General features: G+C 28.7%; 1 protein-coding gene across 3 annotated transcripts in view; it reads right to left on the bottom strand.

Annotated features, from left to right (window-relative positions):
• LOC132945021 (transcription factor 21) overlaps positions 1–24,395 on the bottom strand; it is a 42,686-nt gene extending 18,291 nt beyond the window's left edge. Inside the window, exons 1-2 of one of the 3 annotated variants that reach the window (XM_061014629.1) lie at positions 24,128–24,395; positions 14,104–14,446 (exon numbers count right to left, since the gene is read on the bottom strand). In XM_061014629.1, the coding sequence (XP_060870612.1) occupies positions 14,104–14,439 (336 nt within the window). In that variant the 5' untranslated portion in view covers positions 14,440–14,446; positions 24,128–24,395. Of the gene's footprint in view, positions 1–14,103; positions 14,447–18,045; positions 18,300–23,017; positions 23,103–24,127 lie in introns of those variants that run through there. The other 2 variants (XM_061014627.1, XM_061014628.1) reach the window with 2 other exon arrangements.
• Positions 24,396–26,488: the final 2,093 nt, after the last annotated feature.

Raw genomic sequence — 26,488 nt, 5'->3', positions numbered from 1 at the left:
TTTTTAATTTGTTTTTGTATAGTATGTTGTATATAGCTATAATGTGTTTTAATATTTATTTTAAAGTTAGGTACATGGGTGCATGCCACATGGCATTAAGTCATAAACAATGAGCTATCATTTTTTTAATAACAGTATTACCTACCTGCATAAATAATTATAACATATTATTTGAAATACCATTTTAGGATTTCAAGAAAATAGCAATATCTTAAAAGTATTTTTAGAAATACACAGTTAAAAATGTATTCAAGTTAAAACCAATAAAATTAGAAACATATTTATGAAATGTATATTATAAATTTATATAGAAGTATAAGTGATTCAAAATAGATATATTATATGTATATATTTTCACAAAAATTAAATATTTCATAGAATATTAAAAATGTTTACTTGACCACTATGCAAACTCAAAATATACATAATATATCCCACGTATCTATCCTATCCTTCAGCTGCAAATAGTCAATAACAATCATTTCAGAAAACGGAGAACACAACTTTGTTGGAACGGCTTGATTGGCCTTTTTTCCATACCAGAATCTGAGCCTTTACCTGCTAGTATACTATAGTAAGACATTTTTTTCGTAGATAGGTTTTGAGTCCGTATACGTTTTCATACACTTGTGACAACGATCTCGGTGATTTTATTTGAAGTTGGCCGATTTTATTACGGCTTATTGATTGAATATTATTATGTTGGTTGGATTGATGTTTCTACAAATTATATTGAACCTATACTCAATTGACATTTTGACACTAATATTCATTGACACTTACTACATTTATAAGTTTGAAAATTGAAAGTACTTATGTATGATGAAATCAAATATTCTTAAATTTACAATCGTTGAGTTTGTTTATTCTAGAAACTTGTACCTAATGATTTATACTACGAAATCTCAAATCATTAATAATGTTTGTATTGTCATAATCATTTTAAATAAACGGATTTTTAAATATTATTAAAAATACATAACATACGATTTTAAGGAAGAACCTCTAACAACACCGACACACTGTATTTTTTTATCAATCTTCATGGAACACTGAACTCAACGTGGTCGAATTATTATGATATTATATTACTCAATTGAGTAGCGAATAAATGAAGCAGCGTGGTTCTAAAGGAGTAAAACCAAAACCTTATTTTAAATAAAACGAACATTTTTATTAAATCCATTACATAAATAAAAAAACATGATTTCAATAACACTGCTGTATAATCAAAATAACATTGACATTTAACTTGCATTTATATATGCGTACCTACCCATAATACTGTGCGCGACTAATACAGAGTCATGTTTACCTGTAGTATAATTCAAATTATGTATATATTTACATAATTTATGTATTGTTACTATTCGGCTTCGGCTATTGACTTCATTCCATTGAATTAAATTATGACGAATACGTGATTGGATGTGACATTTTGGAGACGGTTATTCTCGGTAGCCCACGATATTTTTTTTCCTTATTTACCTTTAAATAAATTATAATTCCAAAACTGGAAAACGTATTTAAGTAATACATTTTAATTGGAAAATATCGGACGAAAATTGATAGATTGTGTTAATTAAACACGGCATACCTACCTATAGAGGTATATGAATTGCGACAGCGACGAACAAGAAGTATATTTGTTTAGGGTCTCTGGTGATCAAAGTGTATTCATTCTACCATCTGAATATTTGTTTGATTAGTCCAGTATCTGGTGTTTCAGGGGTTAAATAATAAATATATTCAGGTAGATATTATAGCAGTCATTATAAATTCGAGTGAAGTTCGACTGTAACAAGGTCCAGAAAAAAAGAACGACTATGATATTACAATGATATCACTTGACTCGCCGCCAAGTCGACATTTTTTAATAAATATTGAGCAATAATAAAACTTTACAAAACTTACATTATTAAAACAGACATAGATACAATTAATCTAGTACACGCCCTTCCTACTTTTAGATGACAGCTTACAAATTCTATAATTTGCTGTCCGTAAAACATTAAATTATAAATCTCAATCTCATTTGTTTTTCTCGGAATTGAACCGTTCAAATCTCACGGTCCAATAACGACCCGATTGTCGTTAGAGACGGGATTTCCTTAAAATGTTAAGAATAAGACGTTTTTATGCTATAAAAATCCATCAACGTAATATTTTATTGAAAAATAAGATATTTTTCACAGTTATAAATTTAATTACGAAAAAAAGCAATGATTTTTCATAGTATGTAACAATAATAAATTATATATAATCTTCATATAATTAGTTAAAATAGATGACTATGAGGTGTAATTTAACGAAAGAGAATCCTAATTCAATAATAGTGAATCATATTTTTCAGTTTTATGAAGGAAAAAAAATATCAATATAGTTATAGGAATTTAAATATAATGTAAAATGTGTGTATAAAAAAATGAACATATTATTGTAATATATTAAGATAAATTACTATAAATTAGTTACTAATTACTAAACTAGTGTTTTAAAATATATATGTATAGTTGAATACATTTTGATAAGACATAAGAAATACGATAATCTAATAATTAATATCTCAGAATATGTATGTTTATATATTATTATCGCATCAATGTTTTCTTTTAGAACAAAAACGATAAATCTCTACGAATATTTATTTCCTACAAACCGAAGGATAAACTGTGAATACGAATTAGATTTGTATTTAATGTAATAATTACAATTTGCCAAACAAAATATTTGTCTGCATAAAAAAATACCGATATGTGTATTTTTAAAACATATCATAAATATAAATATTAAACTAAGTAGGTACTCTTTAGCCTCGAAATATGCATTTTTATGCAGTAAAAAAACTTTTGTGCACGGCAGGCACAAAAATAATAGGCTCCAAAGGGGACTGGAGACACATACACGATATTTCTTTTGCTACCTACAGTATGTTTTTACGTCATGTGACTGTGCATATGCGTGTAGCATGTGTATTTATTTATGCGCCATATTACTTATTAATTGGAGAGTAAAACGTCGAGAATGCTTAGAGCCCAATTATAGAACTGCAAATTCTCAACGGGGGAAAAAAAAAAATGAAACACGTGAGAGTATAAAAACCCTGTCCTGCAGTTGTAGTGACAATCAACAGAATAACAATACAATTGTTACAGCTCTGAACACGTCAAACACGTGCTGAACGCACACAAAGTGTATACAATAATTTAATAATATACACACATAATACAATCAGTATATATATATATTATATGGTACACCATCGTATACCTACGTCGTGTAATATGTGCTCCGTCGACGGCGGCGGCGCCGTTTACACGTAAACATACGACTCAAACGGCATTGATTGGTGCACGACGGCGGACGGGGAGGGCGAGGGCGAGGGCAAAAAATTTAATAGTTCCGAGCGGGCACACACAAAAAAAAAAATATAGTCCAAATAAAATCCGACGATGTGCGCGCGATCTCTAGCAAGAGGTTTACACGGACGTTTGCCCTATAGCGTCGTAAATCACGGCTCTTGTTTTCGTTCGGAAATTTATATTAACGACGCGCCACCGGGTTTTTTTTATGTGTAAATAATAACATTTGCTACGGCGACCCTGCAGTTCTCCGTGTTTTTTTTTTTTATTTTTCATTTTATTTTTTTTATATCACTGCTCTCTTTATTTTTAACAAAATATATAATAATATATTATAACGTTGTATTATTGTGCACGCGCTCGTGGCCGATAACAACGGGTCTATAATAATACGAACGGGAGTAGTATTCGACTGCACGTGTACAGCCGACAGGCTGAAGTTCGACAAAATATGTTATTATATCGTTGTAAATATATATCATATCATAATAATATGTACGTCATATGTTTATATCTCTCTGCCCGAACACGCGAAAAATAAAACACATCGTGTTCGCAACGATAAACTATATAGGTACCTACTGCATCGACGAGTGACTAAAGCCGAGAGTATATTTTTTATCGAAAACATAATCACTTGTACCTATGACCTCCTAATGACCAGGCACGGATTGATGGATGGAGGTCTATGTGGGGTAAAACACCCCTTATGCCAAAAAAAAAAAATTGTAAAGACTACCATTCCATAGAATCGTAATGCTGAATCAGGAAAATGCATATAACCCTGGCTCCTCGACACATCGGATTTGCATTTTGCAATGAATTCCACGTGGATATAGAGGCATAAACATTTAATTTTAACAATATAACCGGCAAATGGAACAAAAGTGTGTTTTATTTTCAAAAATTAGAGAAACTTTGCAAACTAATTATTATCACAGTGGTGTGAATTTATTGTTTCCGGTGTGTCCGTACTTCGTACTTTAATATTCGTTATTTATCTACTCAAAACGTAAGATAATAATATATTCATATTTTTTTAAATGTTTGGTTCTTGATTAATTCTTTTCCTGATTAAATTAGTTTTTCGATTTACACCTAACTTTGTTCCAGTAATATTTGAACGAGAGAAAAAATAAACTATAGAGTATTCTTTATATTTTTGTGCTTTACAAGTTTCAATCAATACAGTTGATTAAGTAAACAAGAGTACCTATATGATATGTATACTTTATTTTCTCCCAGAAAACAAATGACCGAGATAACATGTATGAAAAATTCATATGTGATTTAAAAACTAAATAACTGTAATCAACATAGACATAAAAATTCATTAAAAAAATAACGGATCCTTATGAAAAATACAAGTTATATCGTTATGACTCGATAATATTGTTTGATAGTTTAAATGTTCTGTAGACCAAGTTAAATAACTGTAATAATTACTACATGTAATTAAGTCAACGAAATAATTATTTTTATTGAAATTCTATTTTGAAAACATTATATTTATCAAACTATATTAATTATACAGATGTCAGATGCCACTTTTTATCTTTTCAAGTTTTCATATATTATTTATATGTTACCAACAGTTATTTTTAAGAAAAAAAACTTCATTCAAACTGATATTGAACGCAATATTATAATATAATATAATATTATTGTAATTCGTTAGTTTTTTCATTATTTAATAATTAGTTTGTATAAAATAAACTGTTGATAAAACTATAATTTATCTAGTATCAAATTAATTACCATAATACATCTAATCTGTAATTCGAGGTACCTACCAACTCATGGATGAAATAGTTTTAAACTAACCTTGTGTGAACAATTTCACTATGCTTATATAGTTGCTTATATGCTTCTATAACATTCGATAGGTATATCGTATATATTAAATATTTATTTTGTCGTTTGAACATAGCTTTGGTTCATTATTCAGACTATATCCTTTGAGTTTCATACTTCAATATTACTTTTAACTCGATATGATAACAACCTCTGTTAAATAAATACCTATGAAATATGATTTAAATAACAAAATAAAAATAATATTGAGCGTAAAAACTTGTATATTAAAATACGTATATTTAATCTATAGTGTATAGGGATCGTACTTCAACTGAAATAACTAATCATTTTAAAATGTTGGGAGAAGGTTTTTTTTGTTTTTATCTGATAGATACCTATCTTATATTTTATTACCTATTTGAATCATTCGTATAAAATATAAATCCAATTACAATAAATTATTGTACATTATTGATTGATAAACATAAATCACTATTATAAAGATTTATTATTATTTATTTATAATTGCAACTTCAAATTTGTAATGTTCGGTCAACAAAAAACAAATAAATGAAGTTTGCTAATTTACTCGAAAATATAATACATCATTAATAGGTACTGAACAAACTGAATTAAATTAGGTAGGTAATTTAAACGAGTAGGGTAATTATTATTCGATTTAGTAATGATGTGATTAATATATAGTATTACAAAACGAAAATGTTAATAATTATAAATAATATTTTAAGGATTTAAATGACGAAAAAAAACATAATATATTGTACTAACCGGCGCAATCACTGAGAAACCAACCACTTCAAGCAATATTTCGACCAAAATTAATAAAGTTCGTCACTTTGCAATAGATTGGTTATAAGCGAGTTAATATAATTTTCCCTCTTGCAGCAATCATCAACGGACCGGCCAATTTTCTACACGCGATGAAGATTTGTCGAACCCTCAGTTAAATTGTGTCAAGTTAAGTCATTATTATTGTTTTATATTGCGAGGTTGGACGAAATTACATTATTTCAACAAGAAAGAGGACATGGTCGTAAGATTTAAAAATTCAATAATCCCTCTGAACAATTTATTACTACTGATGATGTAGTACGACAGAGTACTACGCAGGGCTATTTATTATTTTCGTACGCACTAACTGCTTTTAGATGCAATATCGCGCAGTTTATACACAGTCACACAGAAGACATAAATGTTAAAATGTATAATATTATTAATTACATTTACCTTATCAAGTACATAACCTATGTACCTACATTGTACACGAGTACAATGTACTAGGTAAATGGCCATATGGGACAACGGACGGCCCCCTTTTCGGCAAGCACCTACAGTTTTCTTTAAAATTTACAATTATAACAACTGAACTTAACAATTTTTATATTTAATTAAATATGATTGTATCCAAAAATGCGATTTTTTTTTTAAACATTATTACTTACAATTGTAAAAAAACTTGGATTTATTTTTTTTAAATAAGTTTTTATTTATAGATGAATCTATTGTATAGACTATAGATACATAGTACATTAAATCAAATAATAATTAGCTGCCGTATTCGATTCTGTCAAGAAATTCAAAATATAGTAATGTCGGACTGGAGGTCCCGTACCCCATAAATACAATCATATCCGGATGTTACTCGAGCTTTTTTAGATGTTTAAATACGTACCTACAGTGTACCTATATACTGCACATTGTAACTACAGGCGAATTATGTATACAATTATTACGCAAACACTGTACCGTCGTCGGCGCACTCGACAACTCAAACAAACGCAATCTTCGTCCAGACGACGACACGCATTCGCGGTTTGCTCAGATTTGCGCCATCAATTATACCGAAATGGAATTTCAATTAATCGCCGCAAGCATTTGCAACAGTTATTATAATAGGTAATATATATTACTATTATTCAAGCACAATACCTATATTAATATGATACTACAACCTTGTCCGCTCATTCGTGCCCCAAATAAATGATGAAAACATTATTATTTCCGCCATCCCACGTATAGTTACGTCACATCATAATAATATCAGAAACTATAATACGCTGAACATATTGTGAACATCTTACATCGCACATATACTATCGTGGCGGGGAAGGCAGATTCGAATCGAGGCTATTAAAATAGTAGACACGTTTTCTAAACTTAAAATGCCCACACGAATACGAGCCAGAGTAAAAACAATATGTTATTTACTAATTGTTATTATATAATATATTTATTTTGAATATAGTTTTACATGTAGGTACAACCATTTTGATTCCAATACGTATAGGTGAATACGGTCAACTACCTATAGCCTAATTCGTATACCTAAAATAAGTAGATTTCGTAATAACTAGTGGCCCGAACTATATTCTTTTGCATATTTTTTTTTAGTCTATGTAGTTAGACGGGGATCGAAATCTTTAAAAATAATGAAACAGTTGAGTTAATGGCAAAAGTTTTTGTTTGATTATTTGGGAATATTTCAAGATAAAAGAATATTTCGTAAAATAAAGAATATTAGAGAATATATCGATTCATTTTTGTTGATGTTCGATATTTTTTTGCAGTGGCTTAAATAATATAAATTAGCACATATAAAAACATTTTAACTGACCACCGTACAAATATGACACCAGAGCACATGGAACAAAACATAGTTTTTCTATTAGTTAAGTTTTCTTAGTTAAAAATTAACATATAGTATTTTTTATTATGTACCTATTTATACCAGGTTTTTGTGTTATTTGCTTAAATATTTTGCATATTATGTATCTATTTATATCAGTTTGTATTATTTGCTTAATTATTTTGCACATTATGTAGATTTTTATTTATATCAGTTTTTTTGTATTATGTATTTAATTATTTTGCATATAAATGCATATTTTTAGTTCAAGAGAATATTTTAATAAAAAAACATATTTTTTGCATATTTTATTATAATTTTTAAAGAATATTGGAAGAATATTTTCAACTTTTTAAGAGAATATTAGCATCTTATTTTGACTATTTTAAAAGAATATAATTCCGGCCCCTAGTAATAACTAATATTGGTAAAACAGGAACACTGAGTACATTAATTATTTTAGCACATATTTTCCTACTGCAATATTAAACTAACAGCGACAAATTTAATAAAAGCTTAGTATTTAACTAAAAGCTCGTTAATTTGGCCGTCGCTGAAGTCTGCAGCATTATAATTGTTATTGTATCATGTACATTGTACATCGTATAAATAATTTATTGTGCTTGGCAGTGGTAGCAGATACCATATTTTAGTCACCGCCACTGTGTCCATTCCGGTTTGATTATTTAATTGTGTGCGTAATTAACACGTATTTCTCTACTACACTCTTAACGTTTAGATTTTATGAGCGTATAATTATTATTATTATTTATCAGTTATTAATATTGTTGTTTTCACTGCATTGTGCCACTTGCTTGTGCAGTATCAAACGTTTTCGGAGATTTAAAAAAAACCTAAATACACTAACAATACGTCAGTGGAATAATATCCGTGTACGTGTTATTGACCACTATATATTATTATCATTAATCAATATTTTAAGAATGTTAAACGTATATCATGCATACGTATATAATAATTATCATTAGTGAAATTAGGATTTCATATTCCATAATTTGTAAGTTTTGAATATGAAACTTTTTTAGAGGTAAGCAGAACTAATTTTTTTTAGGCGTGGCAATGAACAATTACTTATACCCATCTACCCCCATTGGATATTGGATATTAGAACTAAGTCATGGGGGCAACCCCCACCCCACCAATTTTTAATTTAAAAAATATTTATCAAGTTATAATATTTACCGCATAATGTTTACATTTTACCATTATTTAATATTTTAACATATTACAGTCGGGTTCATCTCCTCAAAATGAAAACCAAGTTATTATCATCTAAAAACGACATTCACAGTCACTGATTTAGTTATTTAAGCTTTTAGCTAGGTACATCATATCATTCAGTAATAATTAGAACTATTAAATTTTTTTCTTATACTCATGTAAATAAACAAATATAAAAGGTGATTTTGAAAGGATTTAATATAGATACTTGTATTTTTCAGAAATATAGTAAAAATATATTGAACTACGTTATGTTATTAGGTATTAGCAAGGCTTAAACGGTTAACCTAACTATTTATTAATCATAGAAATAATAAACTATGTTGGATCATAGTCAAATACCAGGGCTTGAAACCGATTGAAAAAATTTCGATTTCGGTTTCGATTTTGGATACCGGTTTCTAATTTTTTCGATTTCGGTTTCAACTTTCCAATACCGGTATTAGGAAATTTCGGTTTCGGTTTCAATTTTTCAATATCGATATTAGGAAATTTTGGTTTTGATTTAGGTTTTGTATGCTGGTTTCTACATTTTTAAAAACGGATTTAAAGCAGACTTTAAGTTATAATTATAAATAGTTTTATTATACTTAAATAGTTAAATACTTAATATGATTTTTTAATTTTTGATAAAAATAAGAGCAATATTTCAATAGGAGTGATTTTGTAAAATAGGTTTTATACATCCTTCAACAGTACATATTTTGGACTCATTTGTTTCATTATTAAAAGTGAAAAATAAACGGCCAACAGGATTGGTATTCTTTTTACCCATGATTTCTTATGTAATTAATGAAACAACCTGATGTAGGTAATAGGTATCTTTATTTATAGTAAATAAATCATTTAGTAAAAATAAAATTGAAAAAGTTTTTGTCGCGGATGGACTCGTAATTATAAAGTTGCAAGTTGTACATAAAAAAAGTAAACCGATAAGGAACTACACTATAATGAACGACTAACACGCTGACTGCACTACTGCAAACACAGTACGAAAATTTCAAAATATTCTATATCGAAATATATATTATATAGGTACACTATACAGTGTATGGGCACTAGGGCAAAATTAAAAATACAGTTATTTTTAATAACTAAATAATTCTTAAACAATATTATATATTTTAAATTTATTTTTATATTAGTGTTATTATTATTGTCTCTGCTCCCCACGGCCTACAGACTGCAGTAGCGGTGATGGTCGTACGATCACTCACACAAATTAAAACCTGTGCTATTTTCAGTTTTTCCTGGTATTGTACCTCTATAAATAATTGATTCTAGCAGTAATTATTATATGATTTTCTTATTATTTATATTTTATAGTTTGATTATAATAGTATTGTACTATTCAGTATTAAATAACAATCTAATAAATTAATAGACCCATATACGGGCCATCATCTGTCAAATGTGCTGCCCAATAAATAATTAATATCTATTATTAATATTATTTATTATTCATAACTATTATAATAAAAGTATAAAACAACTATAATAATTTTTCAAATAATGAAATGGTTATCAACATTTTAATCATAATCCCATGGGTGTATCAATGCAATTTACGTATTTACGTACATTTTAAAATAATTTACGTTAATTAAAAAAAAAGCATTATTTAAAATATTAAAATTAAAAAAATTGAGTTATAAGTTATAACAACGGTTTCCAATTTATTCCGATTTCGGTTTTGAATTTATATTTAATACCGGTATCCAATTTTTTGCGGTTTCGGTTTTAAATTATAATACCGGTATCCAATTTTTTCCGATTTTGGTTTTGACTTTAATACCGGTATCCAATTTTTTTCGGTTTCGGTTTTAGATTATAATACCGGTATTCAATTTTTTTCGGTTTCGTTTTCGATTTTGATTTCGGTTTCGGTTTTTTAACGGTTTATACCGATTTCTGAAACCGGTTTTGAAATCGGTTTCAAGCCCTGTCAAATACAATTTTAATGTTTAGAAAACCATATAAACATTCAAATTAGGTAATAATTATGTATATTCTTAAAACGTATCTACTATACAATGTGACAGTTATGTTCAATTATTACTTTAATCATTAAAGATCAAATATGTACCGGTTATTAGGTATTTTGTCAGGTTGTATGACACTTTGTACGGTCATCTAGAAAAAAATAGAACCGTGGACAGTTTGTACTATTTTAGGTGATAACAAATAACAATAACAGTCAATATGGCGGATAGTTTGTACTATTTCAGATAGGTAGTAATACAATGTATATGGCAGATAGTTTGTACTATTTGAGTTAGAAAAAAATGTATACATATCACATCATATTTCATTACAAAACACATGAAGTTAACAGACATAAATAATAATAATAATAATGTTTATGATAATAAATTCGTGCTATGTACAGGCTTCGTGTATTTTTAAAAAATCCACTGTTAATATATAAATTTAAAAATTAAAAGTGTGGCAAATTATTTCAAGTAATTGTGTATTTGTAATTATTTTATTAATATAATTATTTATTCTTAAAATAGTATATTCATATCCATATTTAAAAATGTTTGGATTACCGATTAAGTTTAGTATTTTGGTTTTGGTTCATATTGTATTTTAATATATGGGTTGTGTATGGTGTGTACTGTGTCATTAAACTCAAGTCTCATACTGATTATTGCGATCACGATTCGTGATCTAAAGCTTTGAGCAATTTAATTTTATCTCATCTTGTAAAATATATTTCCTGGTTTATTTATATCGTAGAAAGTGTCAGAGATCGATTTTCATCAATTTATTTTCACCGTACAAAATGTCCATTGTCCGTGGTATGTAACTCAAACAATAGATAGTACAAAGTGTCTGTTTACCATTTTTTCATTGCACAACATTTTAAAAAACCCAAAATATATTATAGATCTATTAAAAATTTGAAATATACAAATAGTATGTTTTATAATAATTAAAAAATATAAAATGTATCAAAAATGGATACCTAAAAAGTTCAAAAAATCAAAGTATACTGCCGATAGCTGATGCCATTATAAATTAAGAAAAATGAATCAATAAAGGTGGACTAATATTGTAATATTGTAAAATATATCCATTTTTTTTTCAACTTATAGTACCTATGAAATCAAAAAAATGTGCAATTCAAATTTCGACAAAATCCATCATAATTGCAAACATTACAAATTATTTTGTATTTAATAATGTATATAATGTTCAATTTGTATAGCTAAGAACCAAAAGTTCAAAACAAGGTTAAAATATTTATAAATATAAGTTACACCTATTTAACTATTGCAAATAATAGGTAACAAATAGGCAACAAAAAACAGCGGTCAAACAGAAATATTTACACGACAACAGTTTTGAATTAAATGTATTTTGATGTTTTTGTTGTAATTAAAAAATAATTAGGTAACCCTAATGAGTTAAAATATTAATCAAATACTCAAAGTACCTATATTTTATATATACCTGATATTATAATGTCTAAAATATACCTAATAACTTATTATTATAGCAAAATTACATTAACAATACAACATCTAAGACGTTACCAAATAGGTATGCGATTATTATTTATTAGATTTATTAAATTCGTTAACAAATACATTCATTTATTTTTTCTATTATTAAGTTGTGTTTTGTATGTATTATGAATTATTTTCTTTTTTTTTATTATGTTTGTGTTTTTATAAAAAATGTATATATTATATTAGCACTATTTTTTTTTTTATTGAATTTACACCCTCGGCAACATGGGCCATTGGGTTCACAGTGTATAAAATAAGGATTAGCACTATTATTATTGGTATATTATAAAACCAGACTCGACAAGAAGAAGAATATGAGTTCTAATATTTACTACGATAGCCACAGGTGGTCTTAGGATTTGAATTTTGAAAGGAATTTAGTCTCGTACAGTCTCTACATTTTAAACATAATATAAATTCGAGTACATGGCTGATGGGCCTTTCGCTGATAAATTATTTAACTAAAAGCTGTTTTTGAATAAATTTGGTTAACAAATCTATCCTAAGTGCACCTATAATAATTGTATAACTAATTTTAATTACTTCAATCTAAACTACGACCTGCAGCCACATCTTAATTGGTTGACGGAATATCACTTCACGCGTGAAACTTAGCACGCTATAAGTACTGTGTTGGCAGCTATTTTTAGTCCAGTTAAGGAAAAATAATTCAATTAATTGAAAACATTACTTTGCTACTACTACTACTATATATAAATATCAAACTTAAAAAAAAGTTAAATTTGAACTTGTTGGATACAATCAATAAAACAATTTACTGTAGAAATATTACAATATATAAATAAACTAATTCTATTCGATTAAACAGTGTATAGGCACAATCGCCGTCAACAATAAACAATATTAGCCAGTATAATATTAATTTTATATACGGCATAGTGTTTATACGTTACAATAATATAATAATAATAATAATAAAAATTAATAATTGGTGGGTATATAACGTCATTGAAGTTACTTCAGGTATTTACTTGTAGGTATATAGTACAATAGTATATTGTGTGGCAAGGGCTGAATATAGGTACTAATAATTGTTTTATCACTTGTAAAATAAAAATAGTAAATTTACTGTATTATCAGAGATTTTTGACTTTTTACACAATACCATTGATTATAAGTACTAGAATTTATTTATTAATGGTAACACTATTAATTAAATTATTAATTGGTTATTGGCTATTTCTAACGTTATCACACAGTACACACTACACTCTACGACACACTAGGAAGTCATCTTTCTTATATTCGTATATTTGTACAATATATTTTTATACTTGGGATTACGATTACCCACCAGTTTTGGGGGTACACCCACCCCCTAATGCACGGGTTCGGCGCCACTACATGGACAAGACTGAACATTTCAAAGCTGATTGAGCTGAATAACACACATTAGGTACTCATATTTGGGGATAATAATTCCTGTGACAACAATTAATAGTCTACCGAGTACCTTATACCTATGACGCATATGCTCGATAGTTGATAGTCGTATATATTATGGTGTAAGATTTACCATGGCGTAGTTTAGTGGTTGCGTGGACGTGACCGCAACCTGGGTCGCGGTCTCTCCCTGGTCCGTGACGTCCGACCGCTCGGTAGTCGTCAACAACGAGCTCAGGTGTGCTATGTATGTGGTGGCCAACCTAAGCGTGTCCAACTTGGACAGTTTGGTGTCGGCCGGCACCCACGGCAGTGTAGTCTTGAGTCGGCCGAATGCCTTGCTCAGCACACGCATTCGAGCCCTCTCCCTCGCATTGGCTGCGTTCCTAGGACAACCGTCCTCCAGTAAGTCCCGTTGCTGCTGTTGATGTTGCTGTTCCAACCACCAGTCCGGTCTGCGTCTGCCCATGTCACATCTGGAACAACAGTAAACGATTGGGTACACTATATATTGCAGTGTGATACTTGTGCAAAGGATGTATTTTTTTTTTTTGGGGGGGGGGGGGTTGTTAAGGGAGTGGCACGACACACTATTATCATAGCCACCAATTGTTCGTATTCCATGGTGTTATACTTGTGCTTAATGTATATTTATACTTAAATTAAATTAAATAAATAATATTTAACATTATTTCAAAAGCATGGCTGTACACCCCCCTCCCCAGATTTTATTAGAAAATATAATCCAACAACCATTTTATTCATCTTTTTAAATCGATGTTTAGGATTAAATGCATTACATTTTTCTAAACTTTATGGAGTAGTCGTGCAACAAATAAATGTTTAATACATTATATTGAGGACCCGCACATATACGTATTTTCGCCATTGACTTATAAAACACACACACACACACATATACATAGGTATTCACCCTAATTCACCCTCCTACCTACGCAGAGCTTATACTTTCATTTCGAGTGACAGTAAAATTCGCCTCTACATGGACTTACCTATTAGTTATTACACCGTCCCAATCTTTGCTAATCACGCGTATGGGCTACATAAACCAGTGTCGTTTTCGACAGGAGTTAAACGTATCGAGTATAGCACTCGACACTCGTATACACACTCAAGTCGCAAATTAAAATCAAAATTGAAAAAAAACAACTTTTTTGTATTGTGCTTGTGTTCCATTTCATTTTAAATTCCATACCGGTTTTACTGAGCCATTGAATGTCGTGTGTGTTAGTAATTTATAGTTTAATAACGTTTCCTATTACACTTTTATATGAGTCACATAACATATGTACATTTAATTAAGTTGTTAAAATACTATACAGTGTCTAATGTTAAATTAAAACGTTGATGCACATTCTACAGTCAACTCGCTATACTCATCTATCATTTATGATAGGCTATTAGTTATTACATGCTCAAAAATGATATATTTATTATTTTCAAGAAGTAGAAAACAACCCGTTATCTATTAATCAAAATATATTCTATAAAATCTTTTGATATAAATTAATAAATTCAGTCATCGCTTTAGAAATTTAACAACTTATTACCTAGATATTTTTATAAACCATCGTTTTTTTGTTAATAATATTATAATAATATCAAACAATTTATTTGGGATTCAACATTCCAGCAGATCTCTATTAATATACCTAGGTAGTTAAACTTGTCTTAATAGTTCAAATAGGCAAATAAATTATTTAAGCAAAAAACGATCGAATCGTATTCTAAATATTATTTAAATATATTTATTACATTTATATTATACACCATCATACTTAGATGGTATATATGACATACAACCCAAGGGAAATATTTTTTTAAATATATTACTTGAATTATTGCATGCATAATAATTTATGCGAAACTATACTAATGCAATTATGTACGCATTATTACATTATTAACAATGCATTTGAGTACAAGAGAAATTTCTGATATGTACAATATAATGAGGCAGAAACGGCTGAACTATTTATTATTCTCATAAGTGTAAATAAAAACCTCCCCTAAACAAAATGCCTGGGTATAATAAAAACAACAACAACGAATTGAAAGCCTAAAATATGCTTAACAAGCAAAAGATTATATCTCTGTTTTCATTGTTAATCCTTTAACATAATAATATAATACATTATACATATAGATACATTTTAATGACCACGCGATGTATATTTTAAACTCTACTTCATTTGAATATCACTTATTCACTTTATCTCTGCATAATTAATTTTAAATACTTTGTAAAATTGTCTTGAGTAAATCACGATATTTACCGAAACGTTAATTTATAATCACATAATATGACGCATAATATCTAAACCAAAGCACTGACATTAAACGCATAACTGAATAAACACAAATACTAAAAAGATTATGATTGAGTATAACTGTATAAGACTAGGCAAAACGTCCCATTAATGAGTTAGAGATAATAAACAAATTAACTGGAACATTATAATCAATATATTATCTAGTATCTGCATAATATTAATATTATTGATCGTTCGCGACAGTTAGAAACATTTTAACGAAACTGGCATTTACGTACATGGATCATTCAAGCGAAAAGCAATGGAATTATTTTAGTTGAAAATAAACAAAGCAAATTAAGTGTTTTAAATGCACAAACAATAATCTTTTGTCCGATTCTATTCTTCTAAAACAAATTATACAGAATAATCGTTCTCGTAACATGTTTTCAAAAGGGGAGAAAGGTAGGGTGTAAACGGTTAATTGTATTATTTAATTATTATTTATTGATAGCTATAATAATACTGTAATCAATTTATGTTTTATTTTATTTTTAAAATATTTTATTTTCCCCTTTACTTTTTCCAGATGTTTTTTACATTTAAATAATATTTACTCTATTCCACAGATATTATAATATATGTATGCATATACAGAATATATATTTTATGAAAAAAAACCCACGGAAGATTGGCCAGTGTCCACTGCAGTGGTTAATATAGGTATAACTAGGAACTTAGGAACCAGTTTAAAATATGATTTATTATAAAAAATACCTTTAGGTAGATATCTATTTTATTGTATAGGTATTGCAAATTGCAAAATCGTCTTTCATGGGAACGCGTATTCCGTTTAAGCGGTCATTTCAATGCGCTACAGACGCTCAACTCTGTGTATAGATAATATATATATTTTCATTGCTGGATTGCACTTAAACGCATATTTTAATATAATAATTATTTTACTGCATGGAGATAACTAAATATGACGCAGTTGGTAAGGTGGCATAATATTATGTTGAGTGGGCAAGCTGTGTCGACCACGACTGGTGGATTACATATACCAGCGGCGATATGATGGTAGATGCAGAATAAAAGGGACGGCAATCGATTTTTGTGAAATCCGACACGTATTTTAACGATAAGGGTTTCGATGGGGATTCGCGAATGATAGTTATAAAAATGCAATACTCGGAAATCCGGAGAAAATTGAATTATTTGCAGGTCTTAATGTACCCATTAAAATATAATTAATGTATAATAATATTGCAAAATAAATGTATTGTTGATTTAATGTAAAACAACTTGGGAAGAAAAACGATACAACTAAAATAAATATTATGTCAATATTGATATAAATTGATAATGGATAAAATGTATCATCTACACGACTACCGCTTGTGGTAAATATCTTAATTAAAACAAAAAAAACACTTTACACCATACCCTGCACCAATCGGATTGATGCAGTTCTAGGGTTGCACGCAAAATGTGTTTGGTAAAGCTGTGTGTGCGGGAAAAATGAGCTGTGAAAAACCTGAATTTTTTCTAGTGAACCTATATCATTTTCACCCTTTATAATATTATGCATGTGGCATATAATATTATATGTATCGGTCAAACACGATAATATTATATTACACAGGGATTGACTCGCGGCACAAACGCGATGCAACCGACACAAAAGATAGTAGGTAGCATTGTAGCGAGTGTTTTGAGGTATTACCTATCTTTGTTATTAATTACCTGCAACAACAACAATAGCAATAGCAATGAAATTTATGAAAAAAAAAAATATTTACAGGTGGGTATGATAATAATATAATATAGCTGGCGTGATTGATTATGATGGCGACTGATAATATTGCTCAGCGACGAGAAAGAAAAATGCATTTCGCCGTCGTGTGACAATGCTGCACGCAGTCGTGTAACACGTGTGCAGTATCGTAAGTTGTTGTATTCCACTCTCTTTACGGCCCCGAGACCATTTTGTTTACGGTAATAAACCGTGCGAACCCTTTCTTCTTTCGACATCCGTTTGCACACACGTTTGCGCGTTTCTCGTCCACCGCGAATATAGTCACTGCGTACATAAATACAATGATTTCACTGCAAAATACTGTAATAATATTATATATTATATACACCACCTTTACGCCACATTATATACAACCGCGTAACACCTGCTGCTGTGCATAATATGGTATATTATAATATATTAATATTAGATACATAGGTAGCTATACCACCGCGGAACGTTCGCCGATTTACCTATAAAAATATTGTGATATAAATCTCGATACGAATACCGATAAAATATATCACTGTGTAGAAACATGCACCGTGTCGTCGACGAAGACCGTATAGATATCCCGTGTTAGGCGAAGTACCTGCCTATACCACATTATATTCTATAAAAGTATAAACACGCGCGCGGTGCGATTATATATTATAATATAATAATATGCAAAACTAGTTTTTCAACCACCGCTGCACTCGATCATGTAATAATAATAATAATAATAATACCTATAATGTGAACGCGAAATAATATAATATTCATTTTGAATTTCACGAATGATATTTATTACTAGAACGTACATTTTCTAACGACCGTTCGCTAAAATGTACGAAAAATTTTATTTATTATTTTATTTCAACGTCAGAATTCGAAATTGTGTACCGCGATTCTAACTGCAAGAGCTCTATAGATTATGCAGTTTATAGATATACACTTAATCAATACATATATATACATACAGTATACGCCTCGATAAAATGGTTTTTTAAACGTCAATTTTATTGCTCCCGTGATTACGACAGAAACGAGCATTACCTACACTATAGAGACTTGAACATCGTAGAGTAAAATTTTTTTGTAATTTTTTTAGAAAATAGAAAACGCGTCGTTCTATATTGATTCTCTATGTTGTCTAATCGATGCTGACGTATTGTCTATATTATGTAGGTATAATGCAGCTATAATATGATTATATCAATATTACGTTTGAGATGGAACACACAAAAGGTTACCAATACAAGGAACAAACAAAATTAATTTTACTTATCGTCTTCAACTAAAATAATAACGTTTGCCATCCCACTGAAATGTCTTGATAAATGTTCAATCGTGTTATTACTTTTTAGTATAACTTTGTTCTTATGCTAGTACCTAATGCGTTTTCAGAACTAGCTGTTGATAAAATATTTGTTCCCTTCCCTTATGATTTGTCATAGATGTAGGTACTTTTCTCCTGTGTGAAAGTTGTTCGACTGGTAAATGAACAGAAGATAAATAGTTCTCGGATAAAATAATACTATATAAATTAATAATTAAATCTTATTGAAAATATTTTTTAAAAAAAACTCGTATTGACACAATATTACCCAAAAAAAATCGTTTTTGAACAAATTTACTTTTGTTCGTACTAATAATTCGCAATAATTAGATATTAATTACCTTGATAGTCCGTGTCTAAATGCGTATAAAAAAATGATTTAACCAAGTGGCGTAGCCAGGGGAAGGGCTGAGGGGGCTGCAGCCCCCCCCCCCCCCCGAGATGTTGAGTAAATTTAAAAATTATTTTAATATTCTATGTTAGTTACTCAAAAAGTCTTAAATTGTATTTAAAACATTTGAAAATGTATTATAAGTATTAACACTTTTCAGATATCTGTAATGTGTGCTAGTACGTATTTTATGTGTAAAAGTGTAAAAGTTGATTAGCCTTCCCGAAAAAAATCCTGGCTACGCCACTCATCTAACCAACTTTATACATATATCAAACTCCAATAAAATGGAAAATAAACTGTACAGTATTGTATTCTAACAGACTATATTTCGGTAAGTTATACTGCGAGTTTTCGACTGTACCTATGATATAATATTATTCGTTACAAAATAGTTATCATTCGCACAAAAGTCTAAGATCCCGTAATCCCAATTCGTCAAATTTACTATTAAAATGTCATCTGATCTATTATATAGGTAGTAGAAATTAAGGAAAAATTGTTGTGATCTGATTATCTGAAAGCAGTAAGTTTTGTATAATTATTTTTTAAGCGTTGATACTTTATAGGTGGGAACATGTTAGGATATAACGTCAGTTATTATACCTAATAGATGTTAAGGTTCAGTTAATATTGTTTTAAGCTACTCATACATGCATTATAGGTACCTAATAATTTTAAAACCTTTTACTATTTGAGATACTTGAACGTATGCCAAAAATGAATTGTTTAACTACAAGTTATGCAAAATAATTCTATAAAACATTATATAATAAATTACAAAACGTACGAACCTATACATTTTATTCTAAAAATCATTAAAATGTACTAATATGACCTTCACATCAATATTCAATAGGAACAGGATATTAGAATCTATACATTTGTTTTAGCATGATTTTAGCACGAATAATTAGATAGTAGAATATAATATTATAAAGCATTTAAATTGTTAAGACTTTACCTATTTAAAAAATGCTATTTAAATATGCAACTTATAATATAGGTGACAGCATTCCTCAATAATATTAATTAGATGTATTATATAGGTAGGTACTTACACTTCAGTAACATTCAAATAAAATATTAGATTGGAGGTTTAGAATATTATATCAATAATATAATAAGTATAGTGTATCACATTATTTTGTTGAATAATCACAAAAAGTCAACGTAATGTATTGCACAGAGTCAGTCCTTTCACGATTTTTTTTTTTTATTATAATATTATCATCATCTTATAAATTAGCGGAAAAGTTAAAATCAGCACACATCATATTTGATATAAATTCTAAGTTATACATCTATATTGTTATAAGTTATAATATTATTATATGTGAGAATATGGTTCATGGAAGTTACCGTAAGTCATTAAATGTATAAAATATTATTATGTGATATTATGATAATATTATGGTACAGTAAATATTATTTTTATTGTTATTTATGTTTACGTAACATAATAAAATCATTAGCGTAAACATTATAAGCTAACAATGAATATATTTATGTATTATAGGCATCGTATACATTTTGTCTACAATTTTATTATGTTTAAAAATCAAGTTTTGTATTAAACAACCAAAAATTAATTTCACTGTTTGTAGTATTCAAACTATAAGCGGATGTGAAGAGCTGTTGGTTATTATAATAATTTAACAGATAATATAGGTACCTAGGTACTGTACGAAAATTACCAGGTAATACAACAGTTATTTTTGTTTTGTTTTCGTGTAACTTTCAACTTTTCATCATACAATTTTGGAGTGTTAAATATATTAATTAGTTTTAGAATTGTACCTATGGGAAACTTTGAAATAAATAAATATAAATATATTTTATTCCGATGTTTTGTTTTATATTTTATTAAAAGAAAATTTACCATCTGTGATCGATTCTGTAGCTCAAAAGCAAATAAGATAGTTTTTAATACATACAATACAATGAACAATGTCTTAACATTAGAAAGGAGAGCCTATCCAGTAATTGGTACTTGGTAGGTATGGCAATTTATGTTTTGAATTGTAGTACCTAACTAATTACTTTAATCTAATTCTAATCACATTACCTATTAAAAAAATTCTCAAAAAAAAAATCAATATTTTATTAATTTCACCTACTATCTACACATAGTCCTTATAAAATAGTATTAATAATGTAATGATTCTAACTAGGTATGTAGGTGACTCTTACCTGACGAAGTTTATTTCATTAATAATTAATATAATATAACTATACCTATATTATATTATAATTAGCAGATAATCCTACTAGGTCGTATTCTTATGTTTCATTCGTAACAATATTGTTTTTGATACAAACGTGTTGATACAAACCCATAAAAACATTTATAATAATATTTATTAGATTTAAATCTGTCTGATTAAGTAATATAATATTTTACAATTTTATTATAGTCATCTTAATTCGGATATAAATTCATTTAAACTGTGATATTGTTTATGCAAGTCATGTTACATTATTATACACTGAAAATGTTACCGTAACGATTTTGCATATTATGAGATAAATCGTATTATTGTGATGTCTTGTTCTAATAAATATAACATTATAATATTTTATATTATACATAATACGTAATTGTATTCGTGTAAAAAATCATATGTAGGTATCTCACGTTTCATGGTCATTCCTTTCGCGGCGAATAGATGTTATAAACATAATATGAATCTATAATGCAAATATAGGTTTTATAGTATTAGTAAAGGTACCTATGTACCTAATATTTTATATGCTTGTGTGCCGTACAATTTTAATTTTCTGATAAATATAATACTACACATTGTATCTATCATCGTAAGCATAAAAAAAGTTGTTTCATGCAAATAAATTAACAATTATTATTAGGTATGCATCGATTATAATAAGGAAAACATGTGATTATTTAATATTGTAAGTATTTTCCTTATACTAAAAAACCATATGAAATATATTTACGAACACCGTTACTACCAATATAAAATAATGTTTGTTGTCAATTTTTAATTTTATCTAACTTACAATTATTTAAGGGTAAAATACTCACAAGTCGAAACACCTGTACCTAATTACTTTGTCACTTAATAAAAAAAATATTTTCACACATATTTTATGTATAATAATACCCACCTATTATATTTTATATAAAACGAATAATAATATAATTTATTTTCAAAACTTGAAATTCATTTTTAAAAAAGTTAGTTAAAAGCTGCAGTGTTAGTACAGAATATATTGTATTTTCGTACAATTAAATACACTTACAATGAATTTTCCGCTCAGCAGCCAACAGCAAAATTAAACACACTCAGGATCCAAAAGAGGCTCTACGCTACTAAAAATAAGAAGTTTCCGATTTAATGCAATGGGTGGAGTCTCGGCGGATTCTCAAAAAATTGTCCACCAATAGAACATGGTTAGAGGAGGATTTTGTTCGTTTTAAATAGATACCAACCCTGCAGTAGACTAGACGAGTTTATTTTTGTCCACATGTGCGTGTTAACCGTAAACCGAAGGGCCCCCCACAAAAGAATGTCGTGGTCCAAATGTAAACGTACCAATGGGAAACGTGATGAAACGGATACACACAACACCGGATAAGAATGAAAAAAAAAACTCCTTACGGAATTCATTTTTTGAAATTACGTCCGAAAACTATCAACAATATATCATAGAAAATCACTAAAAATTAAGTACCTAGGTATACAGTTGATAAGTGATAAGTAGCGATTTATGGCGGGGTAAGTAATTGTCAATATGTGAGTGTGTCTGAATTATTATTATAACTATTGTAGTTATATATGCAGTAATAATTATCGTACTTAAATTGTGCAACCGTATGGGGCTATTAACATATTGTAAACAAAACAATTATGACCGTATAGTCAGTATAAGTGTTATTAACGATGCCGTTATAATACACATTTATACATAGCGTCTTCGTTAATTACGTTATTGTTGACTGTACCTCATACCAACACTTTTACCTATAAGTGAAAAATAAAATGTATTTTTGATATTTACTTTACACCATGGTTTATAATATTATAATAATATAATATGCCTAACACATATTATTATACAAATGAAATATTGAAAATCTAAATAAAAGTTCATTTTTAATTTTATCTTCTCTATCATACTACATTTTATTCATATCATGTACCTACAACTGTTGTAGTAGTGATTCTTTCATATTATTGCGGAAAATTATGTGGTGACCTACCATTACTGTAATAATATGGCAAAATATAATATGCATAAATGCATCAGGTGCAGGTCGAACCATAAAGAAAAGAACCATAAAATATAAATTAATAATTATTATAGCCTGCAATGATTTTTTAAAAAAAATGAATACAATGTAGTACTTACTAAAATGTGTTTCACCATTTTCTCAGTTGGCAAATTAAAACGGATAATACGTCAGTAATATCAATATCATATGTATAATAAATTATATGTGCGCTAAATTAGTATACCGTACAAACGTAAACACCTGAGTGTTATGTAAATCGGGTAAACAAAAGTGTAATCGGCTCGGAGACGATTTAAACGAGTCACAACATCAGTGCAGATAATATAATAATATAACCACACAGTTTAATAATAATAATAATAACTCAATGAGTGGTCGGCCAGCACGACTGCATCGACGAAGGGTTGTGATTTCTCGACAGTAAGTAAATGCTGCGGCGAGTGCACCGTCAATACGTCCCTACTTATACCCTCCACGGACCACTCGCCCCCACAAAATATTATGTTCCGTATGGTGTGAGATGTTATTATTATCACCACCATAATCGTCATCATCATCATCATCATCATCATCATCGTTATGCTATTATTTATCTCCGGACGTCTTCGCGCGCGGACAGCAGCTGCGCAAAGTCGCTGTTGAAACGAACATTTTAAATATGACACCCAGCTCATCGTCATCGTCGGCGTGGGAGGGTGGTTTGGGTCATCGCTCGTATTATTTCAATAGGTACGTCTCAGACATACGATTAGGGGTCTGCGCCTAAGTAAATAAAACAGTTCCATCCGATGCAGACTATACTGCCTACCCCGCGATCAGCGGGTTCGTTCGTCAGGCTCACTATTAATCTTGCATTCGTTTCGCTGCAGTGATGTTTATTACTGCAGTGTGAGTGATTTTACTCGAAAAACGTAGATTTATATTATTTTTGTTTTTTCACATTCGACCATTCATCATTTAATAACCATCGTACACGACTACGGGTTTGGTGTGCCGCACGAATGCGAAAAGTAATATGATACACAATGTTTCACTGACGGTAGTTTCGTGAGAGTTGCTCTTGCGTTGTTAAACATATTAATATTGTGTTTAATCGCTCATTAGTGCGGTATTTTCGTGGCAAATTGATTAATATGATAATCAGATAATCCACAATAAATTACGTTCGAATTGAGAGATTTCTATTAAATATCCTCAAAGATTTTGCATGGATACTATAAAAAATACCGATTATTATTTTTACGGTTATTCTATTAATAATACCTATATAGATAATCTTTAGTTTTAGTATATAAATTAAATTCCAAACAATAATTCATCGTTCTATCTAACTAAATAAATATTATTCAAAAGAATTGTAAAAGTATCATATTTAATTTATAAGCTCATAAAAACGCTTCAATCAATTATATATTTAATCAAATATTTGTAGTGCTTACAACTTATAACATGATGTTCTTTACACACACGTTTTAATTTCTATTATTATCTATAACGATGAACAAGTATAATCATAGTACGGTACCTACCTTCTACAGTGTTAAATGAAACATATGTTTTGCATAGTTAGGTACATTCGTACTCGTACATATATAATTAATTAAATTATGAGGTCATTGATTTGTTACTTTCGATAATTGCATGATAACAATAAATTAGAAAATTATCAACAAAACTATATAATGATATTCAACCAGACAACACATTGTAAGAAGTCTTAGATGTTTTATTCTAATATTATTATAGCCTTACCTACTTACAACATAATATACTCACACAGCTAAATAATATTTTAAAAGTATTTGACCTAACCTAACTTAACCTATGATAAATAGTTATATTAATATCTTTATATAACTGTCAGAATGTATCGAAATATTTTGAGATCATTTTTTTGAAAGCAATCAAACATTGCTACAATATTTCAAAAAGTATATTTTAAAATATTGTAGAATATTATTATTCATGTTTTGAAAATATAATAATTTCAATTGTTTGGTTAAGTGCAGTGCATAATATTGTATAAATATTTATGATATTGCCAATATTTGAGAAATATATTGAATGAATGTTTTCGAAACATATGTTTATTGTATTTATTCAGTATAGTTATTGAACATTAATTTTTACCAATACATAATATAAAAACTGAAGTTAAAATCTATATTAAAAACTTAAAAAATTGACTTAATTAATTATTGAATTGAATAATTTTTATTATTTATTGTATTTTGTTTCTCTGTTAGTTTTTTGATTCTTGATGGTGCCCGAGCAAACCACCCTTTAATAAATTTTTCTATATCCTAAATAGGGGGTCCTTGTATTTTTTTAATTTTGTGTATTGACTCTAAATGATTATAATGCAAGTTCATAATATAACAGACAGCATAATCCTCAACAATTCTCTCCTAAAATGAAATTATGTCTTAATTTATAATCGTTAATAAGTGTCACGAAAGTGAATTTTATTTTTAATT

The sequence above is a fragment of the Metopolophium dirhodum genome, chromosome 5 (assembly GCF_019925205.1).
Source record: "Metopolophium dirhodum isolate CAU chromosome 5, ASM1992520v1, whole genome shotgun sequence".
NCBI classification, from domain to species: Eukaryota; Metazoa; Arthropoda; class Insecta; order Hemiptera; family Aphididae; genus Metopolophium; species Metopolophium dirhodum.
This window is presented reverse-complemented; position numbering and strand designations above follow the sequence as displayed.